This window comes from Daucus carota, chromosome 4, assembly GCF_001625215.2.
Source record: "Daucus carota subsp. sativus chromosome 4, DH1 v3.0, whole genome shotgun sequence".
In the NCBI taxonomy this organism is placed as follows: domain Eukaryota; kingdom Viridiplantae; phylum Streptophyta; class Magnoliopsida; order Apiales; family Apiaceae; genus Daucus; species Daucus carota.
The window spans coordinates 44,609,803-44,629,378 of record NC_030384.2 but is presented as its reverse complement, the minus strand read 5'-3'; the positions used below and the strand labels follow the sequence as shown (position 1 = coordinate 44,629,378).

Here is a 19,576-nt window from a genome sequence, read left to right as displayed (position 1 = left end):
TGTTCAAGTTTGGTTGATTGTATTATTAATAATTGTTTTGATTAATAATACAAGTTGGGACGTGGGGTTTCCACGTCAAATATATTGTTGTGTGTCTGCTTTGTATTAGAAGATTGAATCTCGTATTTTATCCCTAACAGGTGATTCAAACATCGATTTGAGATTCCGATTCTCGTTAACCGGATTTATTAACTATGAACCAAACACCACCTATCATATTTAAGTCACTTTTTCTATTTATGGTGACGAGTTAACTTCAAAAATTCCGCATGTTTAGAATTCTTTGTAGAACTCGGATATGAGTTTCAGACAAGTCAAGATCGAGGGCTCCCCAACCAGAAGGTATTTATTGGGTGGGTGGGTACCTTATCCAGCACCAAGAAGCCGCGACTGCTGGAATCGACTTCATAAATATCAACGACCCCATGTACCGCAACAGTTTCTGGGGTAGGAATAAAACCATTTGTCCAAATCGAAAGGCTGTAATTTCGTTTCTCAGAAATTTTATTTGTAAAATACAATAACATGTTCTGCGACAAACAATTATAACGCATTTAAGTTACATAATCATAAAGCGATCAAAATCAAACGATTCTGCCCAGCCTTAGGCCTAGCACGCAGGCAAAGGAGCGCCACACAAGCAGCGGTTATGAAAGTACTCTGCGTAAGTGAAGCTCTGTAAGTTGCCTCCCACCGGAATCTGCCCACAAAGTCTGTTATAGCTGACATTGAATTGCTGCAAGTTCCCCAGTGTAGTCAATGCCACTGGAACATTACCCTGCAATTTGTTATGGTTCCAGTCCAGAGCAATCAGACTCTCGGGAAACTCGAGCTTCGTGATATCAAACTCGAACAAGTTCCTCGAGAAATCAGCGTTCTCCAATGCCTTGGTTTTGCCAAATAAGAATGAGATGTCGCCTTGAAGTTGGTTCCGTGATAAATCGATTCTTGTGAAGTTCATGTTACCTAAAGATTTTGGAACAGAGCCTGTGAGTTGATTGTGGGAGAGGTAGAGGTCGGGTGGGGATGATCCCGCGAAAGCTCCAAAGGATTCGGGGATCATTCCAGTGAGTCTGTTGCGGTCCAAGTGAAGAGCTTGGAGGTTGGGGAGGAGGGATAGAGACGGAGGGATTGAGCCAGAGAGCTGATTGAAAGACAAATCGAGGTACGTTAAGGCCTTGAGTTTGCTGAAAAATGAAGGAACAGGTCCTGTGATGTTGGTATAGCTGATTCTGACCAACGTTAGTCTGGAGAGCTTGCCGATGGCTGATGGAATTTGCCCTGTGATGTTAGTGATATGGCGGAACACTAAATTTTCGAGATAAGGCAGGTCTCCCACAGCTGCAGGAATTTGGCCAGAGATGTTGGCCTGGAAGACGGTGAGTGCATTGATGCGGTTGGTTTTGGGATCACAGTCGACGACGTACCAGTCGCAGCAGTCGGTGTCGGGGTTCCACGAGGCCAAATGGTAAGGGTTGTTAAGGTCTTGCTTGATTTTCAAGAGCACCTTCTTGTCCTGGGGGTTGCACCTCTCAGAGTTGGAAGGGAATGATAAGGAGAGGAAGTAAACAAGAAACGTTATGGAGAAGAGATAGTTCATCTTCATGTTGTAGTGAGGGCTAGTCTGTGTGAAGTATCAAAGAATCACGCTTATGGTTTATATAGTGCATTTCTCAGGTGTAGATGTCGGTAACAGTCTGGATATGGATGCCTGCTATGTTTGGTCGTCGATTAATTATTGAGCAAAAGAGAATTAACTGGAAATGGTGTTATCTGGTGAAGGACAATGATATTATAAATTACTAAAAAAGATTTGACTTGGAAATTAGTTTGTGTGAATGAGAGTCAGAAGTAGTAAAATCTTTGGTAATCTGTGCATTTGGTATGTCATTAAAATTTAGGAACACCTCTATTATTTACGATCCTCAGTGTTTGTACAACAGCATCTGCGTTCGGCGAATCTTGTCCAAACGTCGTCATGCATTACAACAATGGCACATCGTGACTATTTCGCTGCCAGAAAGGAGCAATGCATGGGGCCGCGACTTTTAAAGCACGCAATGCAGAAAAACAGTAAGATGCGTGATGCACAGAGAGTTTGGATCAATCATTTTATGGTTTTTTGGTCTAGTTTTGTTATTTATGTATTTATTTTTGGGTTAATTATCAAATTCATCACTGAAGTGGACAAATGGTATCAAACTCATCACTGATCTCCAAGGGGTCTCAAGTGGCTCACTAAAGTCGCTTAATGGTGTCAAACTCATCACTGCCATTAAAAAAACTAACGGATGTTTAGACGGAATGACACATTGACGGTAGGGTTTGACATGTGGCATGCCACATAAGTTTACATGGAAATAAAGTATGCAATCTTTTTATTAAATTACTTTTAAGATATAATTATCTAAATATATGCATGCAACTAAATTTTAATATATAATTAACTAAACAATTAAGATTAACTTTTATGTTTTTATTAGATTATAATTATTTTTGAATAATATTAAAATGCTTTCTATTTAAATAATTATAATTATTATTGCTGGCAAAAAAATATTTTTAAATTTTCTTTTGGAGTTTCTTGTACCAAACAAAAATATGAAAATAAAAATATATGTAAATTTAACATATGAAGTAGCATACATTGTTCGAATTTCCAAAAACAACACATAATGTTTAAAGGTTAAATGAAAGATGGATCAAAAACAAACATTGTTCAAGCTTAATTAATGATATTTTCTTTCATTTGTTTTTCTTCGGTTTTTTTTATTAACGTGTCACGTCAACCGCCAATGTGTCATTCCGTCTAAACTTCCGTTAGGTTTTTTAACGGCAGTTATGAGTTTGATACCATTAAGCGATTTTAGTGAGCCACTTGAGACCCCGTGGAGATCAGTGATGAATTTGATACTATTTGTCCACTTCAGTGATGAGTTTGATAATTAACCCCATTGGTATTTATGAAGTTGAATCCAGCAGCAGTGGCGGCCTCTTAATGCCAATAGATCTGATACCACCCAAATAATACCCGTCCTCATCAGAGAGTTTTGAATTTTGACTAAATTCAAAACCAAGTAGAAAACTCACTCACGGGTCTTATGAAGTTTCAGAACTGGTATAAAAAACATTAGGGTTAATTATCAAACTCAAAATTCAAAACTCTCTGATGAGGACGGGTATTATTTGGGTGGTATCAGATCTATTGGCATTAAGAGGCCGCCACTGCTGCTGGATTCAACTTCATAAATACCAATGAGTCAATGATCCATATAAATAACTCGCTTTCCCTAATTAGACACGCTTTCTAATGGGGCTAATTATCTATCTGATCACTGAAGTGGGCTTAATGTATCAAATTGGTCACTGAACTCAAAACGGTATCAAGATGGTCACTGAAGTGGCCATAAATATCAAACAAGTACCTTGAAATATAAGTTCAAGCAGTAAAAGTATTATTTATAAAGTTTTACATATTATTTTTGAATATTACCAAAACCAAATAAAAGGTTATGACTTCTAATATTTATGATAATATATTTAGATTTTATCAAGTTTATTTATTATTTATTTTTAATTAAAACAAAAAAATAACTATAAAATAAAATATAAATAATAAATAAACTTGATAAAATATAAATATGAGAAAAGTTCTATGGAGACCACGTTTTCGTCGAAGACCTTGGAGACCACTTATATTCTGCAATTGAAACACTATCAAATTTATTGTTTTGCGAAGTACATTCGATAAATATCACTATTTCATTAAAAATGTTGAAAATTATTTATGCTAAACAAGCAGAACATGTATGTTCTGCAACATCAACAAATGTTCTGCACACTAAACATGGTTTTGTAAAATAATATGTTTTTTAGTGTTTTATTTGCCAAATGTATAAAATTTGCAAGATTATCAATAAAATAATGATCTTTGTAGAACATGATTCGAAAAATAATACGTTTTGCAATGTTTTTATGGAGTATTTTAGTTGCAGTACATTAGTGGTCTCCAAGTCTCAAAAAAAACGTGGTCTCCATTGAACTTATCCCATCTATATTCTTTTTAATATAAAATTCTTTAACAAATGCACATGCACGTATACTGAACAACTGCTTTTAAGGAACAGTTACATCAAATGAGAATTCTGGGTTTTTCCTTGTTTATTTCTATTATATGTTCTGCACTTTATGTTCTGCACTCTAGATTATAACATTTCTTATATTATACATCAAATCAAGGCAGAATGGTTAATATATTTCATCAGATCAACCGTTGTTTAGCAAACTACTGTGTCCATCTCAAAGAAAAAATAAGAACGATACTCCGTACTGTAGATGAATTAAGAGTCGAAAAACAGCCGTCCTGCAATGATCTCCATCTTACAGGATATTGTTCCGTGAAATAAGTTTTTGTTTCCTACATACTCGTCCTTAACCGTATGTAAACATATACTGGACAGTTTTTTTTAAAAAAATATTTTAAATATCGAGTAATCACAACCATTGTGTTGTTTTATGATCCAACGGTTATTTCTTTGGTCTCTAAGGACTTCAAAAGATGATGTCCTCCGTTGAACCCAATACTAGAAATCATAACCTTTTAGTTAGTTGAGGTAACATTTAAAAATAATGTGTAAAACTTTATAAATAATATTTTTTCTACTTGAACTCATATTTCAAGGTACTTGTTTGATATTTATAGTGACTTTAGTGACCATCTTGATACCGTTTTGAGTTCAGTGACCAACTTGATACATTAAACCCACTTCAGTGACCAACTTGATAATTAACCCCTTTCTAATTGACCTCGCTCATAACTCAGACTTTTAATGTGAAATGCCAGCAAGTCGATCTTGTACTTTTCTTATCAAGCCACGTACCAGATACAGGGTCCGCAGTTCTGGCCATCGCTTGCGGAAATTAATGGATCAGAACTCAGAAGGGGGCTGGGTTCTTGATTTCCGGGCCAAAGCGATTTTTTATAGTTGAGAGACACGGTATCTACTCCCTTTTTGAGTTGTATACGCAAGGTCCCCTAAGAGCCTGAGTTATATACGTGAGGGGGCGGCACGCACTTTCACGTATAGAATCAAATGGGACGAAGGGAGTAATTTCTAGTGCAAATAAGAGGATACGGTCACCTAGTCCCGTTCTAGACATGCTTTAGACACATTCTAGGTTTTCCATCTTTCCACTATAGATAAGAGCAAAAAACTTGCCGCCGTAGATCGATTGTCTGAGACCAAGACCAACTCCCATCAGAATATACTATCATACTAATACTTCCCTCTCATTTTTTTACAGTTACTATTTTGGGATGTCCCTCTCATTTTTTTACGTTACTATAAATGGTAAGTTTTTCTCATCATTACACTCACTATCTCCCCCACTATCTCATATTTAATAATAAAAACTACTATTACACCCACTACTTTCTTCCACTATCTCAAATCTATTATTAAATATTGATAGGTCTCACCACTTTACCTACTTTTCATCTAACTTTACTCATTTTTTATACATTGTCTTGATCTCCGTGTCCCCCTCCAATGTAAACAATTGAGGGGGACGGAGGGAGTATTGTACTTATATGGCACTTTCTTGCACAAGCAAAAATAAAAATAAGCAAATTCATCATCGCTGGACTGAAACCTTAAAAACTGAATACTCCTACAACATAAAGAAAAGAAACTGTGGGGGAATTTTATATTCAACAACAATCTATCCTAGCAGTAAGGGAAATTTTTTCAGCTATACAATTTCATTTTCCCACTAATCTCTGGGTGCTTTCACATATCCGCTATAAATTTTACTTATATCGGTTTAATGAGTTATATGTGTAAAGTATATACCAGAAAATTATACGAGTTTCTTCACTTTTTCTGCCATTATCACTAGGCAGATTCCTCCCATTGTAATCTGTTAAGCCCGTCCACAATTGCCCTCCGGAATTCATCATTGTGGAGAAGAAATGATGACACATGTCCACCTGTAACCCATCTCACTTCTGAGCCTGGCCAAGCCTTTTGGAGCTCCAAGACTGAATGTTTTGGTATGTAACCATCATCCTGTAAGCAATAGCAAATAAAATGATCAAGATTCAATTATAGGATGAGTTTGAAGCATTTAGTGGATTCAATTCAACCTCATCAGCTATTTATGGTGGTGAGTTTACTGTGTTTGCTAAATTTGTGAAGAAAACAAGATATGCAAATACAATTCGCTTCCACAACATTTAAAAAAGCTCAAACAAAATAAGACAAAAAATAGTACCATATAGTGTAGGATAGAGGAAAACTCTCAAAAACAGAGTTAATTATATTGCAACCCAATCACTCGTAACATATGCTCGATGTGCATAATATAGACACGATTTTAACAAGCAATTTAAGCCATCATCACATAACTAAAAATAGAAATGAACTCTGAATCTTAACTGTGTTGTACAAATTTACTACCGCTAAACCACAAAATTATATTGGTAATTAAAATGATACCAGTATGCTCATGATAAAATCTGACACTTACGGTAGCTGCTACAAATATCACAGAACTAGGATTTTTGGGGATTGGAAACCGTGTGACGTCCGTGAGAGATAAAACATCACGCATCCTCTCCCTCACTTCCTCAAGTGTCATTCCATCCTTCTGCGTGGGCAAATCCTCCCTTAAAGCCTCCCACGCAGTACCATGTTTTAATATCCCATCACAAAACGCCACAACAGCAGAGTGTGGAGACAGAAATGGAAGTGTAGCAATAGGCGTGGGGTGCAGGGATCCAACCATAGCAGCATGTACTCCGCCTAAATAATATACAGGTCAAGTGTTTGCCCCCACAAAAAAAAGTAACTTTAGATTCACCTTTTCAAAGTTTTGTATGGCATGACATGGTGCATTACAAGTGCTAAGCCTTTAACCATTTTTCTAAAAGAAAGCATAGTAAAAACTACATTTGAACAGAAAACAAATGGAAAAAAAGGATAGGCGTAAAGAATGGAAACATAGAGCAGCTATACATACCATAGTTGTTGGAAAATAATTTGAAAATGAGATAAATTGCTTAAAACTTCTTAAGAACATGTTGAGCTCAATTTCAATTTCACGACTCTCCTACAATAACCTAAAGGACAAACCCAGCACTGAGATATCTATTTCTAGAGCTTGCTAATGCACGAAAGGTAAGCCGATTGTATATGTAACATCCCACATTGATTAGATAAAGAGTATTTGGGCCCTTGGTTAGATATAGAGTATTTGGGCCCTTGGTTAGATATAGAGTATTTGGTCCCTTTATAAGCACAAACAAATAACTAATGTATACCAATTTGCTAGCACTTTTGGGCCGACCTTTGGTGGGTTGTTGGGTCCGGCATGCATTCAATTATGGGCTTGGATGTTATAAATGGTATCAGAGCTCTACCCTGCCAGAAGTGCAAAGGCACATCGCGGGTTTCGTAAGATTGATTGTGGGCTCGACGACCCTCGTCGAGCATATAAGAGGGGGTGTTTGTAACATCCTACAATGGTTAGATAAAAAGCATTTGGGCTCTTTATAAGCACAAGCAAATAATCAATGTCTACCAATCTGTTAGCATTTTTGGGCCGACCTGTGGTGGGTTGTTGGTCCCGGTATGCATTCAGTTATGGGCTTGGATGTTATAGTATATATATGGTGGCTGGTACAAAACTATCGATAGTTAGCAACATAATACCATAGCCTGCATTCACATCTAAAAGTTAGGCTTAATGCCTTCCCGCAGAAAAAAAAAACGGCCGGTAGTAGGTTGCTATCAACCTTGGCAGGGACTCGGATCCATATATAAATGTAGGGTTCAGTTTTATAGAATACCAATTATATTGGATTACTTGAAGACCAAAACAAGTTCATAATGCAGAAATATTGTTCTGAAAATATGTATCGCTTGCAAAACATATATGGTAGTATGGTACTCCTGGTACTCCAATACAATAAGTACTTCATAGAACTTTTGCATATATATGTATGTTTAGAATGTGTGCTCAATGCTCTGCTAAAGTACTCATACTTTCCAACATTAGTTCCGGGAGGAACAATGTTACTAAGGATCTAGCCTTTGTATCTATAGATACTAGTTTCCTATCTACTTCCCACAAACATAATGCCTTCTACTTATAATACTTATGCAAATTGATACAACATAGTTGTACTGTTTAATTTTAAACCCCCACAGGAAGCTTTTACTTCGTAAAATCATCATAATGAGAAATAAAGTTAAAATTTTACCCATGCTTAGTCCACATACACCCATCTTCCCGTACCCTGCTTCAGTGCCTAACCAATAGAGCAGACTGCGTGCCTCCTCAATGGTAACTCTTCCTAGTAAAAGCAAGTCACTTACACACAATAATCTTGCACCCCGCTGCAGCATTGGTCGCCTTCTTCCATAAAATGGGCTGGAATACGAACTTAGCCGGTTGAGTCACAGTTACAAACATTTATATTTGTAATACATGAAATATTTGAAAAAGGTCTTCATTGGATGAGCTAACCTCTCAAGCACCATTGTTGCTATATTTTCCTTCAATAATGGTCCACCTAGACGCAACCTTCGCTCAAAAGTATGATCACCGGTTCCTGCAATAGAAAGCAAGGAACTTCCAACAAACTGCTAAATTCTATCATTTCCCTAGTATATTGGAAAGGGTGATAGGTAAAAGACAATGTCGAAGAAATATTAATTTTGGCCGACTGTCAGGAAGAAGTTCCTGTGTAAATCATATAATGTATTTCGTGTATCCAAAATGAAAACCCATATCCGACACAAAATCTTTCGTGTAATTTCGTGTTCGTGTACTTTCATGTTTCGTGTATCAAAAATCAAAACCCATATCCATCTTTTTCGTGTCGTTTCGTTTCGTGTTAGCGTGTTACGTGTCAAATTGTCAGGCCTACTACTACCACAGATGTATACATTATTTGTCATTCTTTAATAAGTTCTTTATTTTTTGATAAAACAACATGATACTAATCAATTACTTGGATGGCATCAAAACCTGTTGTGCCAAGCAAAACATTGCAACTGACGATTCACTATGCAAATTGAAATTTGCTAATTTAACACCTATGGAGCCATGAATCATGATAGTTAGAATTTGATTGAGATCACTTGGACTAACAATTGTATAAAATGGTGACGAAGTAGTTTTCAAGTCTCTATATCTTTATTACCTTAATTAAAAAACATGTCAGACCGCGAAATAGAGCCATTATCAATAGACTGAGCACAGAGGTAGAAGCTAATAGTACACAAATTAACTCATTAAGCTTAACCTTTTGAAACACATAAACCTACAATCAAAATATATCTAGTTTACAATCTAATTTAAATAATTCAAGACTATAAAATGCTACCGAGTAAGTGACAGGATGAATAAAATTGACACAAATTCAGGAATACTAGCACTCCATAGAGATATACAAGCATGCAATGTCGTCATACAGCTAAATGATAACATTTCAGCTTCCCATTAACAATGTCATAATAATTCAATGTAATAACACCAAAATAGCTCTATACCTGCAAGATGAACCACACAAGCCATTTTCTGCGGCGGCACGGATTTGGGGGCAAGAAAAGCAACCCTAGCATTATGACATTCTGGAGGCAATGCACTAAGAAGCTGATCATCACAAGGAGTCCTAAAAACCCCTTCTCTCAAACAAGCATTCTTAGTTTCCCAAACAGTATTCCAAATGGGCTGGATCATCGAAGGAGCCCAATTCTGCCCCTGAACTTCAGGAAACAACTGATTGATCATTCTTTCAAGCAACTCAAGTTTTGCACCACCCCACCCACCAGAAAAAAACTGGGGGCTAAGCTTAGTTCTGTGCATAAATGCACCATACACATGGTCCAACACATAATGAAGCATACCCAAATTCACATTCACCATTCTTCTAAAAACCCTAATTCAAGAACAACCCAACTTCAATCAAGATCGAATCTTTAATCAAATCACATCAATTAACAAGACCCAGATAAGAATCAGATATTATCAAGAACAGTGCAGGATATCACAGTGAAAAGGGTGTTTAATTACGGTGGCAGAAGTAGATAAGGTTTGGGTAAGAACAAGATTATTAAAAAGATTGGGGGAGATTAATTAGGGGAGATAAAATCGAAGGTAGATCTGCTGAGAAGTTGTAAGAAGGAAACAATGGGCGTGGGAAACAAATGGGTTTGACAGATTGCGTGCGGGCTAGGCCCACCTTACGTGGATGGATAATCTAAGACTCCGCTTTTATATTTATCTGCGTTTTTCATTTTCCACGTATTTTTGTTGCGTCCAACACTGGGTAGACAAGAATATGCACGAGTGGTATCAAATTTTCTATTTATTATAAAAAATATTAATTTTGATTTATTTTTTGTCAAAAACTTTTTATTGATTATTATGAATTACTTTATCAAATTTTTAATTATATTCCATTTTGTTAATAATTTTTAATTTATTTAAAATCTAAAATAATTTTTTAATAAATTCTTAATCAATCGATCATTGCTTAATATTCTCTTTTTCTGCATTATACTAAATATAAATATTATATTAATTTTTTATATGTTTATAATATTTTTGTTAACTAAATTATATTTTTTTGAAGATAACTAAATTATATTTTTAATTGAAAAATTGTGTGCTCGACCAGTAAGTGAATAAAATATACTCATGATATATCACGTTTTTACAATAAAATTTAGTGTTTATAATTTTTTAAACAAAATAAATTATACATATTTTTTGTTCAAGAATAACATATTTTAAACATTAGCTTTAATTATGCAGCGAAGTACTTATTTAAAACTAAGTCACCGAGGATCAATAATTTAGACATTCGATTTTATACATCAAATCAATTACTTGAAACATACACATGTGTAGTTATAAAAAAAAATATTCGCATACGTATATGTATGTTTTTTTTATGTGTATGTTCGAGATATCATAATTTCATTCAATTATATTTCATCTTAGATTTTAATAAATCTTTATTAATTGATAATTTAAAATGTTATGATGGAGTTCCTGAAAAAAAAAAATTATTGTGATGGAGTTGGATTTATTAACTGCCCACATATCCTCTAAAGTCTCCTTGATTTTGGATAAGTTACTGAAAAGCATAAACACTAGCATCTGATCTTCTACTACTGTGCAAGCACCAAGTAGTTGGGAAGGTTTAAGTGACATGTTTAACAACACGATGACGAACTAGTGAGTGAGCCATCCTCTGCTTATAATGCCAACTTTGTCCCCAATCAAAGCAATGCACCAACTCTCCACTCACAATATATGTCACATATTATTGCAACATTTGCACCAGGCGCCTGACCTGCACCACTTTCACTACCAAATGGCCATATGCGTGTCCTCGCTCCTCCTCAGGGCAATGCACTCAAATCTCTATGATGTTCTGGTTAGCCTCCCCTTTCCAGTTTCTTCCTAGTAAATATCCAAATATTTGTCTATGACCTTCTATCAATAACTGAGCCGGATCTGGTGTATCACAAGAGAGAGATTTGCCTTTTCTATTGATTCCTACGGATTGAATCAAAAGCAATTTTTGGATTAGGTATTCAACTCCATGGATGAATCGGAAAAAAATTCTTTATTGGCTCTACCTCTTTTTTTTTAATGAAGAGAGTGATTCTTTTATCGAAGGATGATAAATAAAATGGTTCCTTATCTCCTGTGGAAATGGTTTAAAAGATCCCAAACAAACAAAATGCTATTTGCTAGCAACAATCTTAATGTATTCAATTGATTCTTTTAATAAATAGATCTGATCGCAACTTCGAATATGAAATTCAAAAGGATTAAAGAATACTCTTGAATCGTAGAACTAGAAAGAAATACATTTTTTTTTGAAAATGAGAATAAATCTCAACGAGTATCGGCAATTCAGCGTGATAATTCTTTCATTCAAGAAAGCTTATTATCTAACCGTCGGACATGCAAGATGACCGGGGAAATTTAGACAATAAAACTTTAATGTCCGAAAAGAAAAACCGGTCTTCTTCCAAAAATCCTGAAAATAATAAAACAAGAGAAACAAAAAGAATATAAGTCGATATATTTAACAGATTAAATTAAAAATTCCCACAATCATGATAACTCATGATTGAGACAATTAAGCTCTTAATTAAGGCATATTAATAAGATATTAATGTCCTTAATTAAGGCACAATTAACGCTCTCAATAAAGAGCCACAATTTACGCCCTCAATAAATATGCACAATTAACGCCCTCAATTACGAGACAAAATTAACGCCCGAGGCACAAATACGAGTCTCAATTACGAGGCACAATTCACGCCCTCAATTAAGGCACAATTAGTGCTTTCCTTTCTGAAACCGGATCCCGTCCTGAAACCGCCGTCGCCGCCATCATCGGCCTCCACCGCTATGCTATCAGTTGACCTCGTCGTATGCGAAACGAACAATGAACCGTCTCATTTGTAACATGAAAAATCGCCAAAAACACCTGAAAAAGAGAGTTGCAATAGCAAGTATTACCAAAATTCTCAAGACCAAAATAACGTTTGCTTTCGGGAAAGTGATCGGCAGAAGTTTTCTCGAATTTAGAACCGGATATGTTGTATTGCTACTTGCTTGAGAATATCGAAGAAACCCATCTTCACTTTGTCACTTCAAAGCTTCAACTTTGGTTCGACTTTAGCAAGGCTCTTATAGAATAAGGGTGTTTTATGGACGCTTTGGTATAGGTTTCTGCAGATTCTAAAAGTGGAGAAAGAGAGATGGTGGTGATCGAAGAAGCAGTCGTACCTGATGAAGTGAAAGTACTAGAAAGAAATACATGATCAACCAATATTTATCGAATTTGAAATATATACTCTCCCTCTAGTCCTCTCCTCTCATGGTGTTACCAACTCCTTCCTAATCACAGGGCTCCCCTTGTTCTAAAATCGTAACAAGAACAGAGGCAAATAGATTATTCAAGAAAGCAAAATGTATCGGCTACATAACATTCCCTAGTCATGGCTCTTTAGCCTACCCTGCATTATGTGAATTCAGATCACGAGTTTAAGAATTTGTTTTGCTAAGTAGCTAACGAAACAACCACGAACTATGAAAAGTTCTACAAGTCGAAACCGCTTCAAGATGATCTACTAAGATACACAAGGGCCAAGGCCTCCTGCATATATGTATCTTTTCCATACCTGTTTATTATATTTAGCCACAGCCATTGTTATCTTGAAATTACTTTCACACTTGGTGATTTATCTTAGTTGTGTTACTTTCTCTTAAATGCACATTCTTTTTCTATGAGGAAAATTTCGTTTTTTTTGTTATACACATCCTATGAGAAGAAAATTATACATATATAAAGCTCAGAGTAAGAGTGACGAAAGATGCAGATTTACAGAGTACTAGATCTATGAGCAACATCCACCCTTTTTCGCTGGAGGATCTGAATCACGGTTTGGAATAACAATGGTGGTTCCCTTGAGAGAAGAAGAATTTCCATAGTTGCCACCATTAGCTGTGAGGGACTTCTTGCTTGCTGCTTGATAAATTTCTTTTAGAGCACTCGAGAATGCACTTTCAACATTGGTAGCCTCAAGGGCTGATGTCTCCATAAAATAGAGATTCTCTCGTTCTGCAAACTCCTGTGCATCTTCGGTGGGTACTGCCCGGAGACTTCCCAAGTCACACTTGTTGCCAATGAGCATAATCACAATGTTCTTGTCAGCATGAGTCCTTAATTCTTCCAGCCACCTCGCCATGTGGTCAAATGATTGACGCTTTGTAATGTCATAGACTAACATTGCCCCGACTGCACCTCTGTAATATGCACTCGTTACTGCCCGGTACCTAGGATTAACATATACAGATGTTCAGCGTATGTTAACTATAAGAAATGCAAACTGGAACGAACTACTAAATGCCTAAATGTTGTCCTCCTGCAATTAAGGAATTGTCTCGCTAATTTACTATAACAACCGGGGGCGGATCCAGGATTTCAAATTTACCCGGGCTGGAGTAAGAACATAAATTCACAAATTTACTTGAGACAACTTTACATAGTCATTTCAAAAAAAATCTCTTAGAACTCTCTCCCTCTCTTTTTCACAGATAAAATGTCACAAGAACTCAAATCAAATTTTCATCCGTAAGAAAAACAATACCATTTCAAAAAATAAAAGGTAATATTATTTTAATTTAAAAAATAAATGAAAATGACATGCATAAAAACCTTTCTTGGCCAGCAGTGTCCCAAATTTGAGCTTTGACGGTCTTGTCATTGATGAGCAAGGTCTTGGTCTGAAACTCAACCCCAATTGTAGCTTTGGAATCTAAGCTGAACTCATTTCTCGCAAACCTTGCCAGGAGCTGAGATTTTCCAACTGCAGAGTCTCCGATCAACACAATCTTGAATACATAATCAATTTTTGGACTAAAATCTCCATAGAAATTCGACATTTTCACCAAATTAACCCAACCAATTATATTACCTCTCAAATCTCACAGGCTTAAATGTATAATCCTGTTTTGTTTTGTTTTGATTTTGTACTTTTTTTTTTAGCCTAAACTATTGACCTTTGTATTTACAATGCACATGTACACGACATAAAAGCATACGAATCCTCCGTACAGTGCAGACAAAGGTGGCAATCGGAAGGCGGTTTTTGTTAAATTTGAGATTCAATTGGTTGGGATAACAGGGATGAAAATGTTAATGATTAGGGTTAGGGTTTCGGATGGAAACCATCACAATTTGGCATTTGCATTTTCTGAATGCTATATAGAATTGACAGAAATGGAATGCAGCTGGTTTGAGAAATTTCAGGATATAATTGATGGTTTGGGCGGGGCTCTAATTAACCTTAACGTCTTCCGTTATGTGTTTAACTTACTGTAATAACCCTGTACAAATAGATTAATTAATTCAACTGTTATTATAAACAGATATTTTATTGTTACTAACCGTCTTCATCGTAGAAATCAGGATTCGAAAATAATAAGCTAGACTTATCGATTCAAGATTTATTAGAGATTTTTTTGGATGAATCAGAAATTTTTAATCAAATCAAAATATAATCAATAAATTGGTGAAATATTTTTTTTAGAATTAAATTATACTCGTCCCCCACATGGGGCTTTAATTTATGACTTTATTATTTTGTTTGAGATAAATAAGCTGTATCGAAATACAACATGTCACATATCGTAATTAAATGAAATTATATCCAGGCAGTTGAGGACATCAGACGCAGACGACTTCGCAGAACCTTCTTCAAAATATCATTCTACTCTTGACAATCCAGAAAGCGAGATGGTACATTTTGATGGAGTCTTGTATACGTATGTCTAACTGATTTTGTGCAACAGAAGTCTTACTTTTCATTCCACAGAAAAATCTATTCACCCATGAATTACTGTCCCATAATTGAATAACTGGTCTTCATCGGACCATGCTATAAAAGCATAAGTTGCATAACAGACTGCCCCTTGTTTCCCTTCTTTTAGTCTTTTGAAAAAGGGGTGCCACTTTAATGGGCTTACAGAAATGGAGTACTAATACAACAGCCATCAGAATCAGATGTATAATTGAATGAATTTTGACGTACGCAATTCAATTCAAGAATGACAAAATTAAGTTTCGGATAAGGTTCACTCACTTGGGAGAAAGTGACACTTAGGTCATCGCTGTCTTGGTAGTTGTACATTTTAATGATCAAGCCCTTGATTTCACACCCTTTTCTTTTGCCTAGACTTTCCTCTTTTGTTCCCAATCTTATCCCAGTGTTTCGAAAGCATTATGGTTAATTTGGGACGGAGGGAGTACAATTTTATAGCGTGATTACGACGAAATGAGTACGAAAGAGTAAGTAGTAAGACTAAAATTGATCTTACATAGCAAGGATGTATTATTACACGCCCCTGTACAAGTGCCTATATTTTCTTGCTTCAACTAAGGGTAATTGGCGCTTTCATTAGCTTACAGTACCCAGCCTACACCATAGAGTTGTGCTGCATAATAATGAATAAGACTTTCTTCACTATATTTTGGTAGGACAAGTCAAAAATAAATTTGGTTATTCTTCTTCTTCATCTTCTTCATGAGGGCAGATAAGTAAGTTTCCCTGCTCCATTTTCCATCCTTGACATTATTCCCTGTACACTGCGGAATTGTTCAATTGAGGCCTTGCTTCTGCATGGCTGAACATTTGCAGTTTGCACGATTATCATTAAGCGTCTGCAAAAGAAACTTATATCTCAGGAATCTTGATAACATGCAAAATTGTGTTGAACAAGGGAGTTTATTTGATAACTTGATGTCGAACCTTGTACTGCTTTTGGAGGTTTTTAATGTACTCCACAGCCAGGTCTAACATGTCTGCAGTGTTTGTTTGCTGCACGAAAGAACACGAATTGGTTCCAGATATACATAGTTAGTTGGAGGCTAAATTTATCAATAGCACTTTTGCATACCTTATCCATGTGAGGGACAAGCTCTTGCAGCTTTCTCATTCGTTCACTGATTCGGGTCCTTCTCACCTAATATTAGAGCACCAATTCATATCAGCATATTGGAGTACAAGGCAATCTAACTACAACTTTGAAATGTTAACCCAGGGTACTATAATGCAACTTCTATACTTTAATTAGTCCTATAGAAGGTTTAAAATGAAACAAAATTACCCTCTCTGCAATGCTCCGTGGATGAGTAGCACAGCCTCGTTTGGCCCGGATTTTACAGGGCACTGAATCTTGGAGCAACTTGTCCATGCAAGAAATCTCACTTGAGTTTTTCTGCAAGCTTAAATGATGCGACAAGAGAGATGGACGATTTGGAATTTCCCCGTGCTGATAAAATAAAAAACCACTTTAGCATTCTACAACCCTCCAATTAATCACTGATCAATCATATATAATTATGACATTTGTGCATGAAAGACTACCTGAGAACTAGAAAATAATCTATCATCATCAGCATCAAGTTCCCTCTTTAAGCCAGAGTAGTTTTCAGCAAAATGCAAAGAGTCATTCCAGGAACTTAAAGGGTACTCAGAGGCATAATACTGAGTCTCCCCATTAATGGTTCCATTCTTTGCATTTTCATTACCATTTGGGGCTATGTTACCGCCATCAAATTCAGATATTCGAGACAGCATACCTAAAGAAGATGGTATCCCCGATGACAAGCTCGTCTGGCTTTTCAACCTGCTTGCAGTTGGACCTAACTCTCCATTACTACCATTTGGCAGTCTGTAGTTTACACCTCCCACTCCACCGTAGCCTGCAAGTCGCTGAGAAATTTTTAGAATTTCATATAATTCTCCTGGACTTCCCATACATAGGAACTGACCATAAAATAAAACTCCCATACTGTATTAAATTGATGAACACATAAAATATATTCAAGGCCAGGTACTTGTTTGAATCTATTGAATGAAATAAACAAAGCAGATTCATATTCTTGTACCCCATTCAAAAAAAGTTGCACCTTGGAAATCATTATTTGTCCGGTCTTTATGTTACTACAAAGATTTAATCCCATCACTTAACAACCAAATTAAACAAAATTAGCATCAGATACCACTACCAGTAATCTTTTATCAGTGCAATTTTCCATTTAATCCCATCACTTAACAACCAAATTAAACAAAATTAGCATCAGATACCACTACCAGTAATCTTTTATCAGTGCAATTTTCCGAAATCTAACAAATCTAGCTAACTGTATAAACCCATAATTTGCTTTAAGCCAACTTTAGCTATCAGAATAGTATCCTGCTAGATAAAATATGTAGGAACTAGATAAATTAAAAAGGCTAAACTCTGTTTCCTCTATCCTATGCATGAACAAAAACAAAAAATCAAGAACTTGAAGTGTACCAGATTGAGAACTGATGTGCGAGAAAAAACCAGCAGGGGAACTGTTTTGCCTCATAAGACCAGAGCCCACTTTGAGCTGATTATCAATCCCCATTGAACTCCCTGTTCTACACAAACCAGTATTGTCCAAACCTGAGCTCTGCCTGGGAAACTGGGACAACACTTGTGAACTAAGCCCAAACCCATTTGACAAGCTCTTATGATTAACCTCGTCATCATCATCCAGCCCCTTAAAACTCTCACTATGAAACTCCATACTTTTGTTGTTGAAATTGTCTTGAATGATATTGTTCATGTCAAAGTTCATTCTGGTTTTAGAGAACAAGTCTTCTTCTCCTTCCTGGCCTCCTTTGGGGCTGAAATTCGAGGGAAATATAGCATTGGAATCAGTGAATAATGCTCGAGAATCACCAAACATTCCTGCTCACTTTTATCTTTTCTATGGTTTAAGAAAAGTGGACAATCTTTTCAAGAACACAGCTTGGTTTTTAAGCAGTGAGTGAGAGTCTTGTAGTAGAAGCAAGTGAGATGTGAGGATTGAGAAAGGGTTGGGATCTGTGTTGGTTTTGGGCTTGTTTGTAGTGAAAGCAATAAAAGCTTGGAAGAACAGAGAAAGAGAGAGAGATAAGGAAGAAAGAAGAAGAATGCAGACTACAGTGTGTTTTTATTGCAATTTATACAGTCACAACTCACACGGTCCATACGTACCGATACGGTTTGTGTTTCATCACCATTAAATCATCAAAAAAAAAGAAGTTTGGATTAATATTTTCAGACGGTAAAATATCATTTCAATATTTTAATATTAAATGTCTTATTTGTAATTTGATAAATATTTTTCTAATTTTGAGGTAAAGGTACTTCTTTTTCTATATTACTTTATCTAATATATCTATACTTCTTCATTAATTTTCGAAGAAAATATACATAACATTTATAGATATATTTGCATTTACATGATTCTTAGAACTAAGATTTTGGGACATGAGCAAAATTATTATTAAGAATATTATGCACTTAATGTACTATAGATATCATGAATAAGATTTTGTAATTTTATCAATTCTCAGTTGTCCATCAATCAAAATATTAAGACAGGTAAATGGGTCATTTTGATTAATATAAAATAAGTTTTTATTTTTTATATATGATAAGTTAATTATAAATGAAAAATAATTTTGTATATTTGAATAAATTTTTAGATAATTATAACTTGTCGAATATAAAAATTATTAATATAATAATAAAATATTATAAATTATCGTTTAGCCCTATATGTTTATATAATATCAAATTTAAAAATTAATAATAAATTATTAAAAAAGTTAAAACTTTTAACTTCTGAATCTGCAAAATAAGTTAACCTGAATTATAAGCGCACAAGCTTAAAATTCTTAAAAACAGAGCCACGTCAAAAGCCCAAAAACTTTATTTTCTATTGTGCCGCTTATACTATCATCTACCATTATGATGCACCCTCAAAATGTAATTCTTAATAATTTAAGTTTATCTTTATAATTCTTAAATTAACTTTAATACTGTATTAAATTGACTTGAACAACGAATAAAGTCCATAAGTTGTTACGGTCTATATCACTTTTTATCTATTGGAGGAGTGACGGCTTGGACTTTTTGTAGTGCGGCGAGAGAGACTGCTCCGAGGAGATAAACTAGA

General features: G+C 35.4%; 4 protein-coding genes across 4 annotated transcripts; all 4 read right to left on the bottom strand.

The window, feature by feature from the left end:
* Positions 1 to 478: 478 nt before the first annotated feature.
* Positions 479 to 1,721, bottom strand: LOC108216027 (polygalacturonase inhibitor). The gene has a single exon (XM_017388681.2). The coding sequence runs from the start codon at positions 1,604 to 1,606 to the stop codon at positions 611 to 613; it is 996 nt and encodes a 331-aa protein (XP_017244170.1). The 5' UTR covers positions 1,607 to 1,721; the 3' UTR covers positions 479 to 610.
* Positions 1,722 to 5,678: 3,957 nt separating this feature from the next.
* On the bottom strand, positions 5,679 to 10,251 carry LOC108215546 (uncharacterized). The gene is made up of 5 exons (XM_017388029.2): positions 9,558 to 10,251; positions 8,530 to 8,614; positions 8,264 to 8,433; positions 6,529 to 6,803; positions 5,679 to 6,068 (listed from the first exon to the last, which is right to left on the bottom strand). The coding sequence occupies exons 1-5, from the start codon at positions 9,931 to 9,933 to the stop codon at positions 5,895 to 5,897; spliced, it is 1,080 nt and encodes a 359-aa protein (XP_017243518.1). The 5' UTR covers positions 9,934 to 10,251; the 3' UTR covers positions 5,679 to 5,894.
* Positions 10,252 to 13,302: 3,051 nt separating this feature from the next.
* Positions 13,303 to 14,778, bottom strand: LOC108217811 (ras-related protein RABA4d). The gene is made up of 2 exons (XM_017390699.2): positions 14,255 to 14,778; positions 13,303 to 13,872 (listed from the first exon to the last, which is right to left on the bottom strand). Exons 1-2 carry the CDS (start codon positions 14,479 to 14,481, stop codon positions 13,434 to 13,436), a joined length of 666 nt encoding a protein of 221 aa, XP_017246188.1. The 5' UTR covers positions 14,482 to 14,778; the 3' UTR covers positions 13,303 to 13,433.
* Positions 14,779 to 15,894: 1,116 nt separating this feature from the next.
* On the bottom strand, positions 15,895 to 18,549 carry LOC108216004 (transcription factor bHLH130). The gene is made up of 6 exons (XM_017388654.2): positions 17,902 to 18,549; positions 16,965 to 17,302; positions 16,705 to 16,869; positions 16,495 to 16,560; positions 16,347 to 16,415; positions 15,895 to 16,258 (listed from the first exon to the last, which is right to left on the bottom strand). Exons 1-6 carry the CDS (start codon positions 18,317 to 18,319, stop codon positions 16,196 to 16,198), a joined length of 1,119 nt encoding a protein of 372 aa, XP_017244143.1. The 5' UTR covers positions 18,320 to 18,549; the 3' UTR covers positions 15,895 to 16,195.
* Between the last annotated feature and the right edge of the window lie 1,027 nt (positions 18,550 to 19,576).